Below are 22,259 nucleotides of genomic sequence, written 5' to 3' on the forward strand. Positions count from 1 at the left end.
GGCGTGGACGGCTGTAGATCTCTGCACTATATAGATCCCTGGCAGCAGGGCCGGAAGGCCACACCCAGCACCGTTGCCTGCCGGCCCCGAGCTGCCATGGAGTGCATCGTCCGCCCGGCCCAGAGCGCCGACTGCGACCACGTCATGGGCATGATCCGCGTGAGCTGCTGCGGGGCAGGGGTGGGGGCCACGGGCCTCAGGCTGGGGGCATCAGGATGACCTTGGGGCCCCCACCCTGGGAAACGTTCCGTGCCTCAGTTTCCCCAGAGGCAGAGGACAATCTGTCTCACTCTGTTAATTCATCGATGCCTTGTCCTGTCCGTCCGTCCCTACGCGTCTAATCTTATCTGTCCGTCCCCGGACCACACCCCTAAATCTGTCTGTGTAGCCCCACAGTGTTGGGGTTCCCCCCCACCCCGAGTCTTGCTCGTTCCCGGGGTCCCTGACTCTGTTTGTTCCCCCAGGAGATTGCCGAATATCATAACCTGCTGGACGAGGTCAAAATCAACTCCCAGGGTGAGCCAGAGAGTGGGGGGCTGGGACGGGGGAGGGGACTCCCCAAAACTCAGCCTGATCCCCACAACTCACTTTGACCACCCAACTTTCCCCAGAAGCCTCCCCCAAATTATCTCCCCCAGATTCACCCCCCAGCCCCCTCCTGACCTTTTCCCCGAACTCATCCTTCCCACCACCACCCCAAACTCCTACCCACACCTGAAGTCTGTCTGCTCCATTTCTCCCTGTAGTGTTGAGGGCTGACGGGTTCGGAGGGGACCCCTTTTACCAATGTCTCGTAGCGGAACTGGGCCCGGAGCAAGGAGACAAGCAAGGTCAGTAAATTCATAGCCCTCGGCAACTCATCCTGTCTTGCTCACTCCGGTGTCAATCAGGAGTCACTCCGGAGTCAATCAGGAGTCACTCTACTGGAGTTCACAGAGCTGATTGGCCAATTCCCCTCTTGCTCACGCCTTTGTCAGTCAGGAGTCACTCCGCTGGAGTCAATAGGTCCGATTCCCCTCTCGCTCACTCCGGTGTCAATCAGGAGTCACTCCGGTGTCAATCAGGAGTCACTCCGCTGGAGTGCACAGGACTGCTTCCCCTCTCGCTCACTCCAGCGTCAATCAGGAGTCACTCTCCTGGAGTTCACAGAGCTGATTCGCCTCTCGCTCATTCTGATGTCAGTGGCCACTTCCCCTCTTGTTCACGCCATTGTCAGTCAGGAGTCACTCCGCTGGAGTCAGTAGGCCCGATTCCCCTCTCGCTCATTCTGGTGTCTATCAGGAGTCACTCCAGTGGAGTCAATGGGGCCAATTCCCATCTCATTCACTCCGGGGTCAATCAAGAGTCACTCCACTGGAGCCAGCGGTCTGGATCCTGAGCTGGTGTGAATCCAGAGTAGTTCTGACTCTGCGGCTTTATCCCCAATTAAACCAGGTCCAAACCCCGTCTCTCACTGGATACGGATCTGGACCCCAGCTCCTGTGTGGTGGACCAAGTCCATCCCTACCCCACAGCGGCTGGCCCCTGTTTGATCCCTCTCTCTTCCCCAGGTCACCTAATCGGCTACGCCTTATTCTTCTTCGGCTACAGTGTGAACACTGGCCGCATCATCTACTTGGAGAATCTATATGTGCTCTCTGAGTTCAGAGGTAGGGGGCCATGCCGCATCCTTTGGGGAATGAGCCACGGCGGGGGAGGGGATGGGGAGCAGGGGGAGCGGGAGGCAAAATCGGCCCCAGTGTGGCTCCAGTGGAGTGACTCCTGATTGACTCCAGAGTGACTCCGGAGTGAAGTGAACAAGAGGAATCAGCCTTCCAGTCAAGAGAGAAGGAAGAGTTTCTGCCGGTGAGTTTCAGACCTGTTTGTTCCAGCAGCCAGGATTGCTCCAGCCAAGGCTCAAGGCCGCCCGCTCAGGATGATGGTCCCAGAAGGCTCCACCCCCTCTGTTCAGATCATGTCGATAATCTGCGCCGCTGAGTTCATCAATGGTTAACGAGCCAGGCAACAGGGAGGTGGGAAACAAAGCAGGGAAATGTGACGTCACTCAGTAGGACAGCTGTGAACTCCCCACTGTCAATCCGGAGTCACTCCGCTGGCATTCACAGGGCCCGTTCCCCTCTCGCTCAGTCCGTAGTCAATCAGGAGTCACTCCACTGGCGTTCACAGGGCCGGTTACCCGCTCACTCAGTCCGTAGTCAATCAGGACTCACTCAGCTGGCGTTCACAGGGCCCGTTCCCCTCTCACTCAATCAGAGTCACTCCGCTGGCGTTCACAGGGCCCATTCCCCTCTTGCTCAATCCGGAGTCAATCCGGAGTCACTCCACTGGCGTTCACAGGGCCGTTCCCCTCTCGCTCAATCCAGAGTCAATCAGGAGTCACTCTGCTGGCGTTCACAGGGCTGGTTCCCCTCTCGCTCAATCTAGAGTCACTCCGCTGGCATTCACAGGGCCGGTTCCCCTCTCACTCAATCCGGAGTCAATCCGGAGTCACTCTGTTGGCGTTCACAGGGCCATTCCCCTCTCGCTCAATCCAGAGTCAATCCGGAGTCACTCCGCTGGCGTTCACAGGGCCATTCCCCTCTCGCTCAATCCAGAGTCAATCAGGAGTCATTCCGCTGGCGTTCACAGGGCTGGTTCCCCTCTTACTCACCCTGTTTTTTGTGGGGGGAGAGGGGGAGGAGGCTGTGGATGCTGATTGGCGTAGGGGGGAGGACAGTGCCCGTATGGACCCGACCGAGTTGTAACCCCACTTTCCTGGGCTTTGGCTCCCCAGGCTGGGGGATCGGGAAGAAGCTGATGAGTGAAGTGGCCAAGGTAAGATTTTACCCCCCTCCCTCTGCCCCACTCCCCAGGTTCTCCCCCCAGTCCCCAGCCAACCCCAAGGAGGGGAGGGGATTGGCGCCCGGGATTTGGGCTGGAGTGTCAGGGGATCAGGCACAAACCCCACCCCCTTCTCCTTCTCCCCACCCACCCCTGTCCCAGAGGGGGTGGGGCTGACCCCCGAGGGGGATATGCTCTCCAGATGACACTCTCAGTAGAGCTGGATTAGGGCAATCTGGGATGGATTAAAATGTCTGGATAGGGATTAGGCAAATAGAGTTACCCTGGATTGGGGATAGATTACACAGTCTGGATTGGGATTGAAGGTAGATTGGGGATAGATTACGCGGTTTAGATTGGGACTAGAGGTAGATTGGGGATAGATTAAGCAATCTGGAGTGGGATTATGGGTAGATTGGGGATAGATTGAACAGCCTGGACTGGGATTAGGGGTAGATTGGGGACAGATTAATCAGTCTGGATTGAGACTAGGGATAGATTGGGGATAGATTACTCAGTCTGGAATGGGATTGGGGCAGACTGGGGATAGATTACACGGTTTGGATTGGGTCTGGGAGTAGATTGGGCATGGATTAAGCCGTCTGGACTGGGATTATGGGTAGATGGTGATAGATTGAACAGCCTGGATTGGGATTGAAGGTAGATTGGGGATAGATAGATTATTTAGTTTGGGACTGGGACTAGAGGTAGATTGGGGATTAAATCTGCAATGGGATTTATGGGATTAGATTGGGGATAGATTGAACAGCCTGGACTGGGATTAGGGGTAGATTGGGGACAGATTAATCAGTCTGGATTGAGACTAGGGATAGATTGGGGATAGATTACTCAGTCTGTTGGGCATGGATTAAGCCGTCTGGACTGGGATTATGGGTAGATGGTGATAGATTGAACAGCCTGGATTGGGATTAGGGGTTGATTGGTGATAGATTGAACAGCCTGGATTGGGATTAAGGGTCGATTGGGGACAGATTAAGCAGTCTGGTTTGGATTCAGACTAGATAATGTAGGGTTAAATCAAATGGACTGAATTAGGATTGGGATTAGGTTTAGATAAAAACAATCTGGATTAACATTAGGATTTGATTATTTTTCTTGACTTGGATTATGGATAGTTAGATCCAGGGACCCTGGGTTAGGAATATATTTATATAGCTGTGTCACGGATTTACAAGGCTCTGCTCTCTCCCGGCTTCAGGGCGACTGCCTTTTTCGGGGGTCCACTCCGTCTCGGGGGTTCCCACCTCCTGGAGCCGCACGCCTCTGAGCCTTAGCACGGTTGTCTCTCACTATGGGCCCCCTCAGGGAATAATCCCCCCACCCCCAGCCCTGTTCTATAGCCCAGAGCGACTCTCACAGTCGGTGGGTTGCTCCCATGGGTTTGTCTGGGGGTCCCGGCTGCCGGGCGAGGTCACACCCGGTCCTCTGCAACCACAAACCCTCTCCCACCACCTTGTCAAACAGGCAGCACACCGGGGAAACTGAGGCACGGGGGCTAGTCACGTAAAACACTCCAAAAAATCCCCAACTTCGTCACAAGCTGTAGTTAGGCTTTGGATGACAGGGCTAATCTGGACTGGTAGAAGGAACAGAGAGTCAGCATCAGATGGAGAGGGCGGAATCTGGATTAGGATTAGAGGAGGAGTCAGCATCAGGTGGAGATGATGGAATCTGGATTAGGGTTAGAGGTAGAGTGAGGATTAGGTTTACACGGTGGAATCTGGATTAGGTTAAAAAGACGCTGAGTCTGGATTAGGATTAGAGGGCAGAATCATTTGGGCTACGTTGATCGTAGGATTAGGTGGGTCAGGATTAGGATTAGACAGGTCGGGATTAGGATTAGGTGGGTCGGGATTAGGATTAGGTGGGTCGGGATTGGGTTGGTGGAATTAGTCCATGCATGGAGACTGGTTGCGCCTTCCCTCTGACCCAGAGCCAGCCCCCACCAGTCTCCCCCGCCATGTGGTGACCCACCCCTGCCCCATTGCTGCAGGTGGCGCTGGCTCGGGGCTGCGTCGAGATGAAGTTCACGGTGGTGGAGTGGAACAGCCGGGTCCTGGCCTGGTACCGGCAACTCGGGGCCCAGGACAAGACGGAGGCGGGCGGCTGGCACTGCATGGAGCTGGGTGCCGAGGCCCTGCACAGGCTGGCAGGGGAGGGACGTTGATCCGGGGCCACGGGGAGCCGGGCTGGGGCGACAGAGCTCAACCAGCCGGAGCCCTCCGGGCCCCACGGCGTCCTGCGTCTGCCTCCCCCACCCCTCCATCTGTCCCTCTATCCCACCCAGCCCTCCAGCCAGCCAGCCACCTCCCACTGGCCTCCATCATCCATCCATCTCACCCCAGTGTCCTCCATCCCCCACACCCATCCATCTCCCACAGCCCTCCCTCCATCTCTCCTTCCATCCCTCCCTCCATCCATCCATCTCACCCCAGTGCCCTCCATCCCCCACATCCATCCATCTCCCACAGCCCTCCATCCATCTCTCCTTCCATCCCTCCCTCCATCCATCCATCTCACCCCAGTGCCCTCCATCCCCCACATCCATCCATCTCCCACAGCCCTCCATCCATCCATCTCACCCCAGTGCCCTCCATCCCCCACATCCATCCATCTCCCACAGCCCTCCATCCATCTCTCCTTCCATCCCTCCCTTCATCCATCCATCTCACCCCAGTGCCCTCCATCCCCCACATCCATCCATCTCCCACAGCCCTCCATCCATCTCTCCTTCCATCCCTCCCTCCATCCATCCATCTCACCCCAGTGCCCTCCATCCCCCACATCCATCCATCTCCCACAGCCCTCCCTCCATCTCTCCTTCCATCCCTCCCTCCCTCCATCCATCTCACCCCAGTGCCCTCCATCCCCCAGATCCATCCATCTCCCACAGCCCTCCATCCATCCCTCCTTCCATCCATCCTTCCATCCATCCTTCCATCCCTCCATTGATCCATCTCACCCCAGTGCCCTCCATCCCGCACATCCATCCATCTCCCACAGCCCTCCATCCATCTCTCCTTCCATCCCCCACATCCATCCATCTCACCCCAGTGCCCTCCATCCCCCACATCCATCCATCTCCCACAGCCCTCCCTCCATCTCTCCTTCCATCCCTCCCTCCATCCATCCATCTCACCCCAGTGCCCTCCATCCCCCACATCCATCCATCTCCCACAGCCCTCCCTCCATCTCTCCTTCCATCCCTCCCTCCATCCATCTCACCCCAGTGCCCTCCATCCCCCACATCCATCCATCTCCCACAGCCCTCCGGCCATCCCTCCTTCCATCCCTCCCTCCATCCGTCCATCTCTCCATCCCCCACAGCCCACCCTTCCTCCATCCATCTCACCCCAGTGCCCTCCATCCCCCACATCCATCCATCTCCCACAGCCCTCCATCCATCTCTCCTTCCATCCCTCCCTCCATCCATCCATCTCACCCCAGTGCCCTCCATCCCTCACATCCATCCATCTCCCACAGCCCTCCATCCGTCCATCTCTCCTTCCATCCCTCCCTCCCTCCATCCATCTCACCCCAGTGCCCTCCATCCCCCACATCCATCCATCTCCCACAGCCCTCCATCCGTCCATCTCTCCTTCCATCCCTCCCTCCCTCCATCTCACCCCAGTGCCCTCCATCCCCCACATCCATCCATCTCCTACAGCCCTCCCTCCATCTCTCCTTCCATCCCTCCCTCCGTCCATCCATCTCACCCCAGTGCCCTCCATCCCTCACATCCATCCATCTCCCACAGCCCTCCATCCATCTCTCCTTCCATCCCTCCCTCCATCCGTCCATCTCTCCCCAGTGCCCTCCATCCCCCACATCCATCCCACATAGCCCTCCATCCATCCCTCCCATCTCTGCATAGAATCATAGAAGATCAGGGCTGGAAGGGACCTCAGGAGGTGTCTAGTCCAACCCCCTCCTCAAAGCAGGACCAATCCCCAGATTTTTACCCCAGTTCCCCAAATGGCCCCCTCAAATATTGAAACTCACAACCGTGGGTTTAGCAGGCCAATGCTCAAACCACGGAGCTGTCCCTGCCCCATCCCTCCTTCCATCCCTCCATCCCCAAAAGCCCTCCATCCATCCATCTCCCACATCCTTCTATCCCCCACAGCCCTCCTTCCATCCCTCCATCTATCCCTCCCTTCCTCCATCATCCAGCCATCTCTCCCCAGTGCCCTCCTTCCATCCATCCCTCCCTCCATCCCCAGGGCCCTCCATGCCCCCATCCAGCCACCCATTTCTCCCCCACACCCCGCCCTCCAGCCTCTCCACCCACCCAACCCCCATGAGTCGAATCGCTGGGTCCATACGGGCCCCCCTCCTCACTGGGCCCGACCCCGCGACGTAGCGGCTTACGAGTGACCCCAATAAATGGAGGCCAGACTGGGGTGTGGCGAAGGCATCTTGTCTCAGCGCCTCAGAGACCCTGGACGGTGCGTGAATGCAGCCGGGACGGAGGGCGGGGGTTCAATCCCAGGTGTGTCGTCAGCTCCTTGTGGAACCTGAAACTAACCACCAGCCCCCACTCCCCTCCCAGAGCCGGGGAGAGAACCCAGGAGTCCTGGCTCCCAGCCCGCCCTGCTCTAACCCACCAGCCCCCACTCCCCTCCCAGAGCCGGGGAGAGAACCCAGGAGTCCTGGCTCCCAGCCCCCCCTGCTCTAACCCCGCAGCCCCCAGTCCCCTCCCAGAGCCGGGGAGAGAACCCAGGAGTCCTGGCTCCCAGCCCCCCCGGTCTAACCCACCAGCCCCCACGCCCCTCCCAGAGTTGGGAGAGAACCCAGGAGTCCTGGCTCCCAGCCCGCACCCCCGCTCTAACTCACCAGCCCCCCCGCCCCTCCCAGAGTTGGGAGAGAACCCAGGAGTCCTGGCTCCCAGCCCCCCCTGCTCTAACCCACCAGCCCCCACTCCCCTCCCAGAGCTGGGGAGAGAACCCAGGAGTCCTGGCTCCCAGCCCCCCCGGTCTAACCCACCAGCCCCCACTCCCCTCCCAGAGCTGGGGAGAGAACCCAGGAGTCCTGGCTCCCAGCCCCTCCACCCCATTGTCGCTGCTGTGACTCACTCCCTGCAGGGATGGTGGCTGGGAGACCCATTAGCAGTGGGGGGGGGGGCACAGCTGGTGCCGAGCTCTGACAGCCTGGCGGGGGGGGGAGTCTGCAGCCCCCCGCTGCAGCCTCTCTCCAGCTGCTGGTGTGAGCAGGTCACAGACGCCAGCTCTGATCCATCAGCAGTGTGTGTGTGTGTGGTGGGGGGGGGAATGAAGAGGGGGCCTTGTATCTCTCCCCCTCCTTTCTGCAGCCCTGGGGAGGGCCCCCTCTCGCATACTGATCAGGGCCCCTACCCCACTCCCCTCCCAGAGCCGGGGAGAGAACCCAGGAGTCCTGGCTCCCAGCCCCCCCTGCTCTAACCCACCAACCCCCACTCCCCTCCCAGAGCCGGGGAGAGAACCCAGGAGTCCTGGCTCCCAGCCCCCGCCCTCGCTCTAACCACCAGCCCCCCCACCCTCCCAGAGGGGAGCCTCCCAGAGCCAGGGAGAGAACCCAGGAGTCCTGGCTCCCAGCCCCCCCCCCCTGCTCTAACCCACCAGCCCCCACTCCCCTCCCAGAGCCAGGGAGAGAACCCAGGAGTCCTGGCTCCCAGCCCCGCTGCTCTAACCCACCAGCCCCCAATCCCCTCCCAGAGCCGGGCAGAGAACCCAGGAGTCCTGGCTCCCAGACCCCGCTTCTCTATCCACTACAACCCCTGCCCTCCCCGTGCCGGGGAGAGAACCCAGGAGTCCTGGCTCCCAGCCCCCTCAGTTCAGTGGTGGTGGGGGGGTCTGTCTGTATAAAATGTGGCAAATTATGGGGTCCCTCCCTTCTGTCCAGCCCCTGCCCCCCAAGTTGGGTTTGAGGGGTTCCGGGGGGGCATGAAGGACACTTTGGCCAAGACCCCCCACTCATCTTAGTGCACGGATTCCTGCAGAGTGCCTGGGGGTGGGGGGGCAGTGACTTCATCAGCTTGTCCGCCCCCCCAAGAGCCCCCGCTGGGAGAAATTAAGGAAAAAACCTCATCATGTTTAATAGTCAGCAGCCGAAAGGTCGGGGAGGGGTGGGGGGAGAGCCCTCGGCTGGGCCGAGGCCCGTTAACCCTCCCAGCGCCAGAATCGAGAGTGTTGAAGGGGGGGCAGTGAGGGGGTCACCCGCCACCGGGGGGCGGGAGGGAGAGCAAAGCTGGATCCATAAAGGGCCCCGTGAGACCCCGCTCCCCCCCCCCAGAGCCGGGGAGAGACCCCAGGAGTCCTGGCTCCCAGCCCCCCCTGCTCTAACCCACCAGCCCCCACTCCCCTCCCAGAGCCGGGGAGAGAACCCAGGAGTCCTGGCTCCCAGCCCCCCCTGCTCTGACCCACCAGCCCCCACTCCCCTCCCAGCGCCAGGGAGAGAACCCAGGAGTCCTGGCTCCCAGCCCTCCGTGCTCTGACCCGCCAGCCCCCACTCCCCTCCCAGTGCCAGGCCGAGAACCCAGGAGTCCTGGCTCCCAGCCCCCCCTGCTCTGACCCACCAGCCCCCACTCCCCCCCCCCCAGAGCCAGGAGAGAGAGAACCCAGCTCTGGGAGGGGAGTGGGTGGGGGTGGGCTGGGAGCCCGGACAACTGGGTTTTCCCCTCAACTCCCGCGGGCAGGAACAGACAGGACCATAGAGCCCGTGGGTGGGAGGAAGCACGAGAACCGGTTTTATTGGGAATTGATCAGGGCATTTCAGGACACCCCCAAAGCACCAGGGGATGGGATGGCACAGCCCCCCTGTGCGGGGAGGGGTGGGGGGCAGGGCTAGCAGGAGGTGAGGGTTTTCCAGTAGAAGCTCTTGCAGCCGGCTTTTCGCTCCCGGGGGGGCGCGGGGGGCAGGTGCCAGCGGGCGGCCACGTCCTGGGGAGACAGATCAGCGCGCAGGAGCCCAGAGACGGCTTTTCTCAGCAGGGCCTGGGCGGGGGAGAGACACCAAGAGTCACCCCGGCCCCCGCCAGACTCGCACAGAGAACCCAGGAGTCCTAGGTCCCAGCCCCCCTGCTCTAACCCACCAGCCCCCACTGCCCCTCCCAGAGCCGGGGAGAGAACCCAGGAGTCCTGGCTCCCAGCCCCCGCTGCTCTAACCACCAGCCCCCACTGCCCTCCCAGAGCCGGGGAGAGAACCCAGGAGTCCTGGCTCCCAGCCCCCCCTCCAATAACCACCAGCCCCCACGCCCCGCCCGGAGCCGGGGAGAGAACCCAGGAGTCCTGGCTCCCAGCCCCCCCCGCTCTAACCCCCAGCCCCCACTCCCCTCCCGGAGCCGGGAGAGAACCCAGGAGTCCTGGCTCCCAGCCCCCCCTGCTCTAACCACCAGCCCACACTCCCCTCCCAGAGATGGGGAGAGAACCCAGGAGTCCTGGCTCCCGGCCCCACCTGCTCTAACCCACCAGCCCCCACTCCCCTCCCAGAGCCGGGGAGAGAACCCAGGCGTCCTGGCTCACGCCCCCACCCCCGGTTCTCCCCCACTTCCCTCACCTTCCTGTAACCCCTAAATCACCCTGACTTACTCTCTCTTCTGACTGGGGGGGCCCCCCAAATAGCTCACAGAGCCCCGCTCCCCCGGCCGTTCCCAGATGTGCAGCCCCAGCTGTATACCCAGGGCTAGTTCTGGGAGCGGGGAAGGGAGCTGAGGAGGCTGGGGGGGGCTTCTGGAAGAAATGGGGGGCCCACCCACCGGACTCCCACTGGGGTCCACCCCACTCAGGAAACGGGGCATCCCCATCTGACCTCCCGCCCTTGGCCATCAATCTCCTCTCTTTAGGATCTCTGCTTTCAACACCCCCTGCATGGCACCCCCTGTCTACACAGCCCCCCAAATCTATATAGCTCCCCCCCGGAGCCCCTCAATTGACACAGCAACCCTCACTCCCCCTGGAGCACCCCATCTCTATAGCCCCCCAGGGCACCCCCTCAAACTCTGCAGCCCCCCCTTTCACCCCAGCAGCCCCCAATGTCTGCAGAAGGCCCACGGTGCCCCCAAACTCCCTCAGGGCACCCCCCAATTTCTGCCCAGCCCCCCCTATACTTCCAACCCCCAAACTCCAGAGCAGCACCCCTAACTCCCCCGGGGTGCCCCTCCATCTACGCAACACCCCTCGCTTTCCCCAGGGCCCTGGAATTTCATCACAGCTCCCCGACATGTGAGCTCCCAGGCTATGCAGTACCCCAACCCCTTGGAGCACCCCAAAACTACACAGCAGGAATACACCATCCCCCCAATCTGTGCAGCACCCCCAAAGTCCTCAGGGCCACCCCCAAGCTACACAGCACCCCAATCATCTCCCTGGATCCCCCAATTTCTGTATAGCCCCCCCAAGGTATATAGCACCCCCTAACCCCCATCCCTCAATTTCTACAGGACCCCTAATCCCTGCCGCACCCCTAAATTCTCCCTTCCCCCCAGGGGCCCTCTGACCATACCCCACTCACCTGGCTCCCCAGGCGGGGGGCGCGGAGGCGGGGGGCACCGGCGAGCCCCCCAGGGCGCAGCGCAGAGCTGGCGAGGAGGACGAGGACGAAGAAACGTGGCCACCCCATGCTGCCGCGGCTCACCCCCAAATCTGGCCGCCGGCCACCGAGCTGGGAAGCGGCCAGGACTGGTGTGTGCCCAGCCCCCCCACCCAGCCTGCTTCTTATATACACCCCCCCCCCCCAGAGAGTGGGGGAGCAGCCCAGCCAATGAGCTGCCGGGGGGCACAGTGGGGGGGGGCAGGACAGGCAGGGGGTGCTGGGAGGGGGGGAAGATGGGAAGACGGCGGGACATGGGGAGGGCAGCTGGGAGGGGGAGTGATTGGGGCTGGCTTGTGGGGCACAGTTCAAGGGGGGGGCTGCATGAGGGGGGGTCCCTGCCACCCCCACCCAGACACACCCCTGGGAGTGAAGGAATCATTGGGGTGTGTGTGTGGAAGCCTCCTGGGTGGGTCCAGACAGACACAGAGGGACCCCCCCCAATTCTGGCCACTCGCCCCCCCTCCCGCAAGCCAGGCCCCGGGGACGGAGAGAAGCCAGCGACCCCTAGAGGGGACAGGCCACTGCCCCATTCCCGCCCCCCCTGAGCCAGCCAGTCCCCGCCCTGGGGCCGGGTGGGAGCCGGCGCCCCCTAGAGGGGACAGGCCCCTGCCCCCTGGAGCCAGCCGGCTGGGAGCTGGCCACAGGAGTTTGGACGCGACCTGCCCGCTCGGCTCATAGGATGGAGGATTTGGGTTCGGGGACACGGGGCGGGACCCCGGGCTCGAGTCGGCCAGAGTCCCGAAGCGGAAAGCCATGACGCGCCAAAATCAGCCGGAAGGAAATGAAACGGTTCAGAAAAATGCCACTGGGGCTTGGGGATTGTGTCAGAACGCTTTGCAAGGGGGAAAAAGCCGGCTAGGTTAAAAAACCGAAATAAAAAATGGACCTGGTTCTGAGGGGAAAGTGACGGCGATAAAAAGATGAACATGGAACAAATAGATGAAAACGGGAGGTTGATTGTGCTGAACAGAAATCAGAAGCGAGGAATCGTAGTACATTGATAAGGGAAGCAAAAGGGCCAGGACGCGCTGTGGCCTGCACAGTTAAGGAGGTGGGTTGTTGCTTTTTTTAAATCATGCTAAGACAAACAGACATCTAGGAACAACAAACATAGGCCATACTTACAGGGTCTGGGGCTTCATCCCGGGAAGTGGGGACTCTGAAAAAGAGATTTGGGCGGCATGGAGGAGCAGCTGAACACGAGCTCCCAGGGCGACGCTGTGGCTAAAAGAGCGAATACGCTCGTGGGGCGTATAAACGGGGGAATCTGGAGCAGGAGGGGCAGGGAGGTGATTTCATCTCTGAATTTGGCCCTCGTGCACAATTCAAGACGGACGGGGCTAAATTGGAGATGGAAAAGAGCCGCACGAAGGATTAAAGGATTAGAAAACCTGCCTTTACTGGGTCAGCCTCACGGAGCGCCAGCGATTTAGCTTAATGCAGAGAAGGTGAAGAGGCGACTTGGAGGGATGATTTCAGGACGGGCCTGTGGCCAGGGTTGTACGGGTCAGAGCAGATCATAGCGGTCCAGGCGTCGGAATCTAGAAAACCCAGGAGTCCTGGCTCCCAGCCCCCCCTGCTCTGACCCACCAGCCCTCACTCTCCTCCCAGAGCCGGGGAGAGAACCCAGGAGTCCTGGCTCCCAGCCCCCCCTGCTCCGACCCACCAGCCCCCACTCTCCTCCCAGAGCTGGGGAGAGAACCCAGGAGTCCGGGCTCCCAGCCTCCCCTGTTCTCACCCACCAGCCCCCACTCCCCTCCCAGAGCCGGGGAGAGAACCCAGGAGTCCTGGCTCCTGGCCCCCCCTGCTCCACCCACCAGCCCCCCCAGCCCTCCCAGAGCCGGGGAGAGAACCCAGGAGTCCTGGCTCCCTGCCCCCCCTTCACTAACCCACCAGCCCCCACTATCCTCCCAGAGCCGGGGAGAGAACCCAGGAGTCCGGGCTCCCAGCCCCGCCCCCCCTTTCTAACCCCCACAGCCCCCACTCTCCTCCCACAGCCCCGAAGGGTACCCCAGTAACCCCTCTGAACAGAAGAAAGCAGGACATTGTATTGCCAAGAGTGAAAAAACAAATCTTTAATCCACCCCCACGCCTAGAAAGGGGGAGGGGGGTTTACAGGGTCGGGAGGGAGAGGGTGAAGCATGCAATGGAAATCGTTAATGGTGATGAAGGAACCCCCCTCCCCTCCCCGAGCCAGGGATAGAACCCAGGAGTCCGGCTGGGCCCCCCTTCCACCCCTCCCCGAGCCAGGGATAGAACCCAGGAGTCCTGCCCCGCCCAGGAGCAGGGGATGGAACCCAGGCGTCCTGATACACACAGCTGGGGGGTTGTTAGGGTGCATCATCTGCCCCCTGAGAGCAGCTCAGGGGCCGAAGGGCCACCCCCAAAATGGGTGGGGAGTCAGGGCTCCTTCGGGGGAGGGGCAGCCCCCCCCACTCCCCAGTGACCCTCCAAAAAAAACAAACTGACCTAGAAACTGAGGGGAGAGACCCCAAATCCTGAGCATCTCTCCCCCCCCCCTCAACTGGGCTGTGAATCCCTGGAGTGGGGAGAAATACAACCCCTCCCCCAAGTGAGAAATATTGGGGAGACCCGCTGGGGAATTAAGGGGCAGCCCCTCCACCCCCCGCCCCCCAGGACACAGCTGACAACATTTCAGCTGAGGGGAGGGGGCAGGAGAGAACCTTCCCCGGGGAGGGGGCGGGGCCAGAAGGCTGGGGGCGGGGCCAGAGAAATGTGGGCGGGGCAAAGAGACTGGCTCACTTCCTGTCCAGCCACCAAACCCCGCCCCCTGCTCTATACCCGCTGAGGAAGGGGGTCCCCCCTCACCCCAATATTAGAGCGGGGTGAATTCCGCCCCCCTTTCTACTGCCACCTTCCCCCCCCCCGCCAATCTGGACCTCGGGGCCTGGTTGGTTTTAGGGGGCTGAGGAATTGGGGGGAGGGGACCCCGAATTAACAGCTGTTGGCAGAACAGGGACTCTGGGGGGGGCAAACGTGCCCCCAAAATGAAGGGAGAAATGGGGGAGAAGAAAGGGCTTAATAGATAACAATGGAGCTAGGGGGATAGCAAGATATGGGGGGCTCTGCCCCCCAAAATGATGGCAGAAGTGGGGTGCAGGGGACCCCAATATTAGATGCCGACATAGCCAGGGGCAGGAATCTGGGGGGCACAAGGCAGATTCTTTGCCCCCTGGGGGATGGGAGAAACAGGGTGCAGGGGGACCCCAAACGGACTGATACTGAAGCAGCTGCCGGCAGTGGGGGCAGACGGAGCCCCCACCCAGGGGGTGGGCGGGGAGCTCAGCCCCCCGAGCTCTCAGCAGTCGGTGGTGATCTTCGAGGAGAGCTCCTGGATGCGCCGGGCGCTGCACGACTTGCACAGGATGTGCCCGTCCAGGGGGTAGCAGCCCCGGCCCTCGCCCTCCGACGACAGCAGCAGCCCGCACTCCTGGGGCGGGGGGGACAGAGAGTCCGTTAGAACCCAGGCGTCCGGGCTGCCAGCCGCTCCTACTGTAACCATGAGACCACACTCCCCTCCCAGAGCTGGGGAGGGAACCCAGGAGTCCTGGCTCCTTCCTCACCTCACCCCTAACCACCAGCCCCCACTCCGCTTCCAGAGCCGGGGAGAGAACCCAGGAGTCCTGGCTCCCATCCCCCCCTGCTCGACCCACCAGCCCCCACTCCCCTCCCAGAGCCGGGGAGAGAACCCAGGAGTCCTGGCTCCCAGCCTCCCCTGTTCTCACCCACCAGCCCCCACTCCCCTCCCAGAGCCGGGGAGAGAACCCAGGAGTCCTGGCTCCCAGCCCCCCCTGCTCTAACCCACCAGCCCCCACTCCCCACCCAGAGCCGGGGAGAGAACCCAGGTGTCCGGGCTCCTTCCTCACCCCACCCCTAACCACCAGCCCCCACTCCCCTCCTAGAGCCGGGGAGAGAACCCAGGAGTCCTGGCTCCCAGCCCGCCCTGCTCTAACCCACCAGCCCCCACTCCGCTCCCAGAGCCGGGGAGAGAACCCAGGCGTCCGGGCTCCCAGCCCCCTACCTCACACTTGTAGCACCCAATGTGGAAGCTCCGATCCAGGGCCACGATCCTGACCGTCTCCTCCTGCCCGGGCTCGGGCATGATGGCGTTGCCGCAGACGGAGCAGCGGGGGGCGAACTTCCTGCGGGGCAGTGAGAGGGGAGAGAGCTTAGGGCGGGGCCACAGGCTAAGGGGGCGGGGCCACAGGCTAAGGGGGCGGGGCCGTACCGGTGGAAGTCCTCGATGCAGTGCACCTGGCTGGTGGCGTCCACGGTGAAGGGGACCCCGTCCAGGCAGTGGTGGCAGACGACGCAGGTGAAGCACTGGGGGTGATAGGCTTTGCCCATGGCCCGCAGGATCCGGTCCAGGATGGGCTTGGAGCACCGGGAGCATTTCTCCAGCGTCACCTGGCGGGAGGGGAGAGAACCCAGGAGTCCTGGCTTCCAGCCCCCTCTGCTCTAACCCACCAGCTCCCCTCCCCTCCCAGAGCCGGGGAGAGAACCCAGGAGTCCTGGCTCCCTCCCCCCCGCCACTCTAACCCACCAGCCCCCACTCCCCTCCCAGAGCCCGGGAGAGACCCCCGCAGTCCGGGCTCCCAGCCCCCTGCTCTAACCCCCAGCCCCACTCCTCCCGCGGGAGAGAACCCAGGAGTCCTGGCTCCCAGCCCCCATGCTCTGACTCACCAGCCCCGCTCCTCCCAGAGCCGGGAGAACCCAGGAGTCCTGGCTCCCAGCCCCCCATGCTCTGACTCACCAGCCCCCGCTCCCCTCCCCGCGCCGGGGGGAGAACCCCGGCGTCCGGCACTCACCACGTAGCAGGCCTCGCAGTACGCCCGCCGCTCCATGGCGTAGAAGGGTTGGCCGCGCAGCCGGGCGTGGCAGGTGGTGCAGGTGAAGCAGGGCACGTGGAAGACCTGGTCCATGGCCACGCAGCCCGTCCCGTCCCCCACCACGTTCTCCCCACAGCGGGCGCAGCGCCCTGGGGGGGGGCAAGGGGGGGAGGGGTCACACGGGGCCCCCCAGCTTCTCCATGGACCCTTCCCCTCCCACCGCCACAACCATCCCATCCCCCCAGCATCCCCCTCCCTGCCCCATAAGCACCAGCCCCCCCCATCTCGCCCCCAGCCGCTCACCAGTACTCCCCGCCGGCGGGTGATTCATGTCGTGCACCAGCTTCCTGGTCAGTCTGTCCAGCTCCTCCTCCGGGCGGCTCGGGGGGGCCTGGGGGAGCGAGATCTCCGGTGGAGGCTTCGCTCACATTGATCAGCCCCCCCCCCACCCCACCATGAGGAGGTACAATCCCCAGCAGGAAAGAACCCAGGAGTCCGGGCTCCCAGCACCTCCCTGTTCTAACCACCAGCCCCCACTCCCCTCCCAGAGCTGGGGAGAGAACCCAGGCGTCCTGGCTCCCAGCCCCCCCTGCTCTAACCCACCAGCCCCCACTCCCCTCCCAGAGCCGGGGAAAGAACCCAGGAGTCCTGGCTCCCAGCCCCCCCCGGTTCTAACCACCAGCCCCCATTCCCCTTCCAGAACCAGAGAGAGAACCCAGGAGTCCGGGCTCCCAGCCCCCCCCTGCTCTAACCCACCAGCCCCCACTCTGCTCCCAGAGCCGGGGAGAGAACCCAGGAGTCCGGGCTCCCAGCCCGCCCTGCTCTAACCCAGCAGCCCCCACTCCACTCCCAGAGCCGGGGAAAGAACCCAGGAGTCCTGGCTCCCAGCCCCCCCTGCTCTAACCCACCAGCCCCCACCCCGTCCCAGAGGATCCAGGGGTCCTGCCCGCCCCTCACACGCCCGTCCATTCCCTCTCACGTTACCTGGTGCTGGTATCCGCCTCCGCCACCAGGGGGCACCTTCCCCGTCACCGCCGTCTCTTCCTTGGCCGGGGTCCCGGCAGCAGCCTGGTACGGACCCCCGGCCGCCTCCCCCGGCTTGGCCAGCCCCCCAGCTCCATAGCTCTCCCCCTTGCCTGGCCTCTTGCTGTAACCCCCCGGCTCCAGATACCAGCCCTCCTCCCCGGCGTACTGGGCCCCGCGGCCAGCTCGGGGCGAGGGGGGGGCATAGGCCTGCTCGGCCCGGTGCCTCGGTTGGCCGTAACCCAGCACCGGCTGTGCCACTTTGACCTGGACGTTAAAGGCCGGCCCGGCCGATGTGGTGTAGGACGCGGGCGTGGGTTGCGGGTAGGGTTTGTGCCCGGGTGGCACCCGCGGGTAGCCAGCCCCGTACTGCGGGGACGGCCCGGAGGAAGCCGTGGAGGTGGCCGGTTGGGGCGACGGACCGTAGGGCGAGTTCTTGGGGGCGAAGGAGCCTGGCTTGTAGGGGCCGGGCATTTTGGGGGGGCCGGGCTGCGGGGCGCCAGAGGCCGACGGGTACGGGACGACGTCGAAGTTCTGGAGAAGAAAGGAGAGGAAAGATAAGACATAGGCTGGTGTGGAGGTTTGGGGGACCCCTCCTGGCTTTTGGGGACCCCTCCTGGCTTTGGGGGGACCCCATATTACCAGCCCCCCAGCCTGCAAACCCACCCCAACTCTAAATGCACTGAAACGCCCATCGTTCCCCAAGGAACCCATGGTGATCGTCAACTCTTGCTAGTCCAAGTGTGACTCAGTGAAACCATCAATATCTCGTGAGCCGTGAAGGATGGATGCACACGTCATACGCCGTTGGAAAGCTGAAAGTTTTGGCTTTCCAACGGTGCCTGGCGCTCGTCTCTCTGCCCACCGGTTCAGGAGATATTGGGCAATGAAGGCGGGCCCACTGCGACGTCCCGTGAACCATCTCCAGGTCCCTCACCCCGAGGTTCGGGTCGGAACGTGATTTTCGGTGGCCGGTCGCCGGGGGAACCGGGGGAGGGAGAAAGGGGCGAGTGACACCGCCGGAAAACCCAGGATCTCAACTTTCCGACGGCGTCACAGGCGGGAGCCGGCGTCCACCGGTTCCGGAGATGTCGGGTGCTGGAGTTGCCATGCGGTGGGCCGGGGACGGGCAAGAAGGTACTTGGAAGGACGTGATGATAGGGACTGAAATAGGGTGGGAGAGGCTGTGCCGATGAAAACGCACCAGGTCCACCCCCACCCCCAGAACCCTCCTGGGGGGCCGTTTACCTGCCTCTCCCCCCGGCGTTGCGGGCCGGCGCTCTCCATATCCGCCAACATACTGGTGAGCGAGTCGATCTGGGCGTCGATGCTGGAGGGGCGGGGCGGCCCCGGGTCTAGGGCGGACCCCTACGGAAACGGACCAGGACGGGGAGGGGGATTAGGGTGTGGGGCGAGCAGGCCCGTCCGCGGGGATCGTGCCGGCCAGCGGCTGTCCTAGCGGCGGGTAGTTCCGGAGGGTAACGGGAATCAAGCCTCATGCTCCAGGGCAGGAGATGGTCAGGAAGGAGCCGTCCCGTGGGCCCCATATGACCAAGGCAGGGGAATTATGGGAAACTTAGGCCATCTCCAAGGCCCCACAGAGGCAGGACACTGGGCTGCATGGGACATAGGTCACCCCCCTTCCACCTGCACCCCAAATCCCTCCGTGAGGTGGGTCATACACCAGCCAACTCAACCCCCCAGTTCCTGCCTCGCGAGGGACACTAAGTCCTGTCCCACCACCGCCCCACTCCCCGGGGACCCCTGTTCCTCCCTCCTACCTGCATATGGTACCCGCGTCCACCCCAGGGTGCCCCCGGCTCATCCTTGGCTCCAGGGGGTGCTGGGTAATGACGCTCGGGGCCGAAAGCAGAGGGCAGGGAACGGGAAGGGAGGCTGCCTAGAGGGGAGACAGCAATGGGTCAGACCCACAGGCCCCCTCCCTCTGTATTCCCCCCTCCACCGCCCCCCAGATTCTCCCCCCCTCTTCCAGCCCTGCCACCCACCTGGATCAGACCAAAAACGGGTATTTACCAGGGCCCGCTGGCTGGTAGCTCGGCCCGCTCATGCCACCCCCGTTCTGCTCCTGGGGGGCCGGCCTGGGGGGCGCGGGGACCGGGGCGTATTTCTTCTGGGGTTTGCAGAGCGCCGGAGCCGAGACCGAGACGCCGGGAGACCCCGAATTGCTCAGCTGCTTGGGGGGAAGCCAGGTGGGACCGGACATCTCGCGGACCTGCGGGGGGGAGGAAGGGTGCAGAGAGGTTGGGGGGTGGGCTGGGAGCCAGGACGCCTGGGTTCTCTCCCCGGCTCTGGAAGGGGAGTGGGGGCCGGTGGGTTAGAGCAGGGGGGCTGGGAGCCAGGACTCCTGGGTTCTCTCCCCGGCTCTGGGAGGGGAGTGGGGGCTGGTGGGTTAGAGCAGGGGGGCTGGGAGCCAGGACTCCTGGGTTCCGAGAGGCAGAAGGGGCTGAAGAGAGGTCTTCCCATGGGACCCTGGCCCTGCGGGCGCTAAGGGGGATGGGGTCCCTGGCCAGAGGAAATGGGGGTGTCTCTGATCACGTGGGTGGGGAATTCCTGCGGGGCGGGGGAACCCGATTCTTACCTGGCTCCGATGGGGGAATCCCAGCTGGGGGGGGGGGTCCCAACCCCTCCTGTCCTGCCCCACTCGTGGGGGGGGAGGGTCCCTGGCCCGGTGGAGGGCGGGGAGGAGGGTCCCGGAGGCTCCGGATCCCGCCGGCTCCGAAACTCCCCACAAAAGTTTTTTTTTCCTCCTCACTCCCCAAAAACTTTTTTAATGGACCCCTCGGTGACATCACCACATTCCAGAGGGGTCACGTGGGGATGGGAATTCCTACCACTTCCTGTGGGGGGGCATGGGAGGGGCAGGGTAGGACTCCGGGGTTCCTCCCCCTCCCACGGTTTTGGGAGGGGAGCGGGGCCTGGTGGGTTGGAGCAGGGGGTGCTGGGAGCCAGGACTCCTGGGTTCTCTTCCTGGTTTTGAGAGGGGAGTGGGGGCTGGTAGGTTAGAGCAGGGGGGCTGGGAGCCAGGACTCCTGGGTTCTCTCCCTGGCTCTGGGAGGGGAGTGGGGGCTGGGAGCCAGGTCTCCTGGGTTCTCTCCCTGGCTCAGGGAAGGAACTGCCTGGCTCAGGGGTGGGGAATTGGATCCGGGGCCTTTCCCCTTCCAGGATTGTGGGCTCCCATCCGGTCCCCGGCCAGCCGGAGCTCTGGGTCCCTGGCTCCTCTCCAGCCTTAGCAGGAAAGTCTGAACAGCTGTTCGCCTGGGGCGGGGCGATGGGGGGCGTTATGGCTTCTTCTCCTGGCCCCTGTCATGCCGGGCACTGCCCAGACACAGAATGACAGACCCTGACCCAAGGAGCTGACGAGAAACAGTGCAGGAGGGGAAACTGAGGCACAGCAGTAAGGGACAGAGCCTACGTCACATAACAAAACCGGGGAGAGAACCCAGGAGTCCTGGCTCCCTGCTCCCACTCACCAGCCCCCACTCCCCTCCCAGAGCCGAGGAGAGAACCCAGGAGTCCTGGCTCCCAGCCCCCCTGCTCTAACCCACCAGCCCCCACTCCCCTCCCAGAGTCAGGGAGAGAACCCAGGAGTCCTGGCTCTCAGCCGCCCCTGCTCTAACCACCCGCCCCCACTCCCCTCCCAGAGCCGGGGAGAGAACCCAGGAGTCCTGGCTCCCAGCCCCCCCTGCTCTAACCCACCAGCCCCCACTCCCCTCCCAGAGCCGGGGCAGGACCCAGGCGTCCGGGCTCCCAGCCCCCCCTGCTCTGACCCACCATCCCCCACTCCCCTCCCAGAGCCGGGCAGAGAACCCAGGAGTCCTGGCTCCCTGCTCCTCCCAGTTCCCCATATTGGACCCAGTTCTGCAGCGCGCCACCCGCTGGGCGAGGGGCCGACACTGCAGGCCAGGGCGATCCGCGGTCCGACATCGCCCCCTGCCGGCCACAGGCTGGAACCGACATATGCCTAGAACCCGAGTGATTAACCTGTGGGCAGCAGGGATCAGTGGCCTGGAGGCTGGGAGCCAGGACTCCTGGGTTCTCTCCCCAGCTCTGGGAGGGGAGTGGGGGCTGGTGGTTAGAGCAGGGGGCTGGGAGCCAGGACTCCTGGGTTCTCTCCCCAGCTCTGGGAGGGGAGTGGGGGCTGGTGGTTAGAGCAGTGGGGGCTGGGAGCCAGGACTCCTGGGTTCTCTCCCCGGCTCTGGGAGGGGAGTGCGGCTGGGGGCTTAGAGCAGGGGGATGGGAGCCAGGACTCCTGGGTTTTATCCCTGGGTACAGATTCTGTGCCCCCCCCCCCCCCCGCTACGCTTTTAAGACCTGTCACTGCCTGGAGCACCCCTGCCTGCCCCCCTCCCCACACACACACTACTGGGAGTTTCCTGCATTTGTGACTATACCACAATGGTCTTTGTGTCCAGAAATCTATCCAGGGACCCCTCACCTGGCGCTGAGATGCGGCCACCTCTGGGGCGAGGCGGACGGTTACCCAGGGACCCCTCGCCCGGTGCTGAGATGAGGCCACCTCTGGGGCGGGGCGGCCGGTGACCCAGGGACCCCTCGCCCGGCGCTGAGATGCAGCCACCTCTGGGGCGGGGCGGCCAGTTACCCAGGGACCCCTCGCCCGGCGCTGAGATGCGGCCACCTCTGGGGCGGGGCGGCCGGTTACCCAGGGACCCCTCGCCCGGCGCTGAGATGCGGCCACCTCTGGGGCGGGGCGGCCGGTTACCCAGGGACCCCTCGCCCGGCGCTGAGATGCGGCCACCTCTGGGGCGGGGCGGCCGGTTACCCAGGGACCCCTCACCCGGCGCTGAGATGCGGCCACCTCTGGGGCGGGGCGGCCGGTTACCCAGGGACCCCTCGCCCCATTGCCCCCCCATACGTCTTTGTCTCGTCTCACGAAGGGTGAGGGTCCAAAACAAACATCCAGTTTCCTCCCCACTCCTCCTCCCCCAATTCCCACCT

At 63.4% G+C, this 22,259-nt stretch overlaps 2 protein-coding genes across 2 annotated transcripts; one reads left to right on the forward strand and one right to left on the reverse strand.

The window, feature by feature from the left end:
- The first annotated feature begins 54 nt into the window (after positions 1-54).
- LOC120381870 (thialysine N-epsilon-acetyltransferase-like) lies at positions 55-5,196 on the forward strand. Its single transcript, XM_039500029.1, has 6 exons — positions 55-159; positions 465-516; positions 747-830; positions 1,551-1,649; positions 2,774-2,814; positions 4,835-5,196. Exons 1-6 carry the CDS (start codon positions 97-99, stop codon positions 5,006-5,008), a joined length of 513 nt encoding a protein of 170 aa, XP_039355963.1. The 5' UTR covers positions 55-96; the 3' UTR covers positions 5,009-5,196.
- Positions 5,197-14,109: 8,913 nt separating this feature from the next.
- On the reverse strand, positions 14,110-20,153 carry TRIP6 (thyroid hormone receptor interactor 6). Its single transcript, XM_039500030.1, has 10 exons — positions 19,882-20,153; positions 19,317-19,515; positions 19,064-19,182; positions 18,531-18,650; positions 17,244-17,816; positions 16,563-16,650; positions 16,239-16,408; positions 15,659-15,837; positions 15,452-15,572; positions 14,110-14,860 (listed from the first exon to the last, which is right to left on the reverse strand). The coding sequence occupies exons 2-10, from the start codon at positions 19,504-19,506 to the stop codon at positions 14,729-14,731; spliced, it is 1,692 nt and encodes a 563-aa protein (XP_039355964.1). The 5' UTR covers positions 19,507-19,515; positions 19,882-20,153; the 3' UTR covers positions 14,110-14,728.
- Between the last annotated feature and the right edge of the window lie 2,106 nt (positions 20,154-22,259).

Source organism: Mauremys reevesii, linkage group 14 (genome assembly GCF_016161935.1).
Source record: "Mauremys reevesii isolate NIE-2019 linkage group 14, ASM1616193v1, whole genome shotgun sequence".
Taxonomy (NCBI): Eukaryota; Metazoa; Chordata; order Testudines; family Geoemydidae; genus Mauremys; species Mauremys reevesii.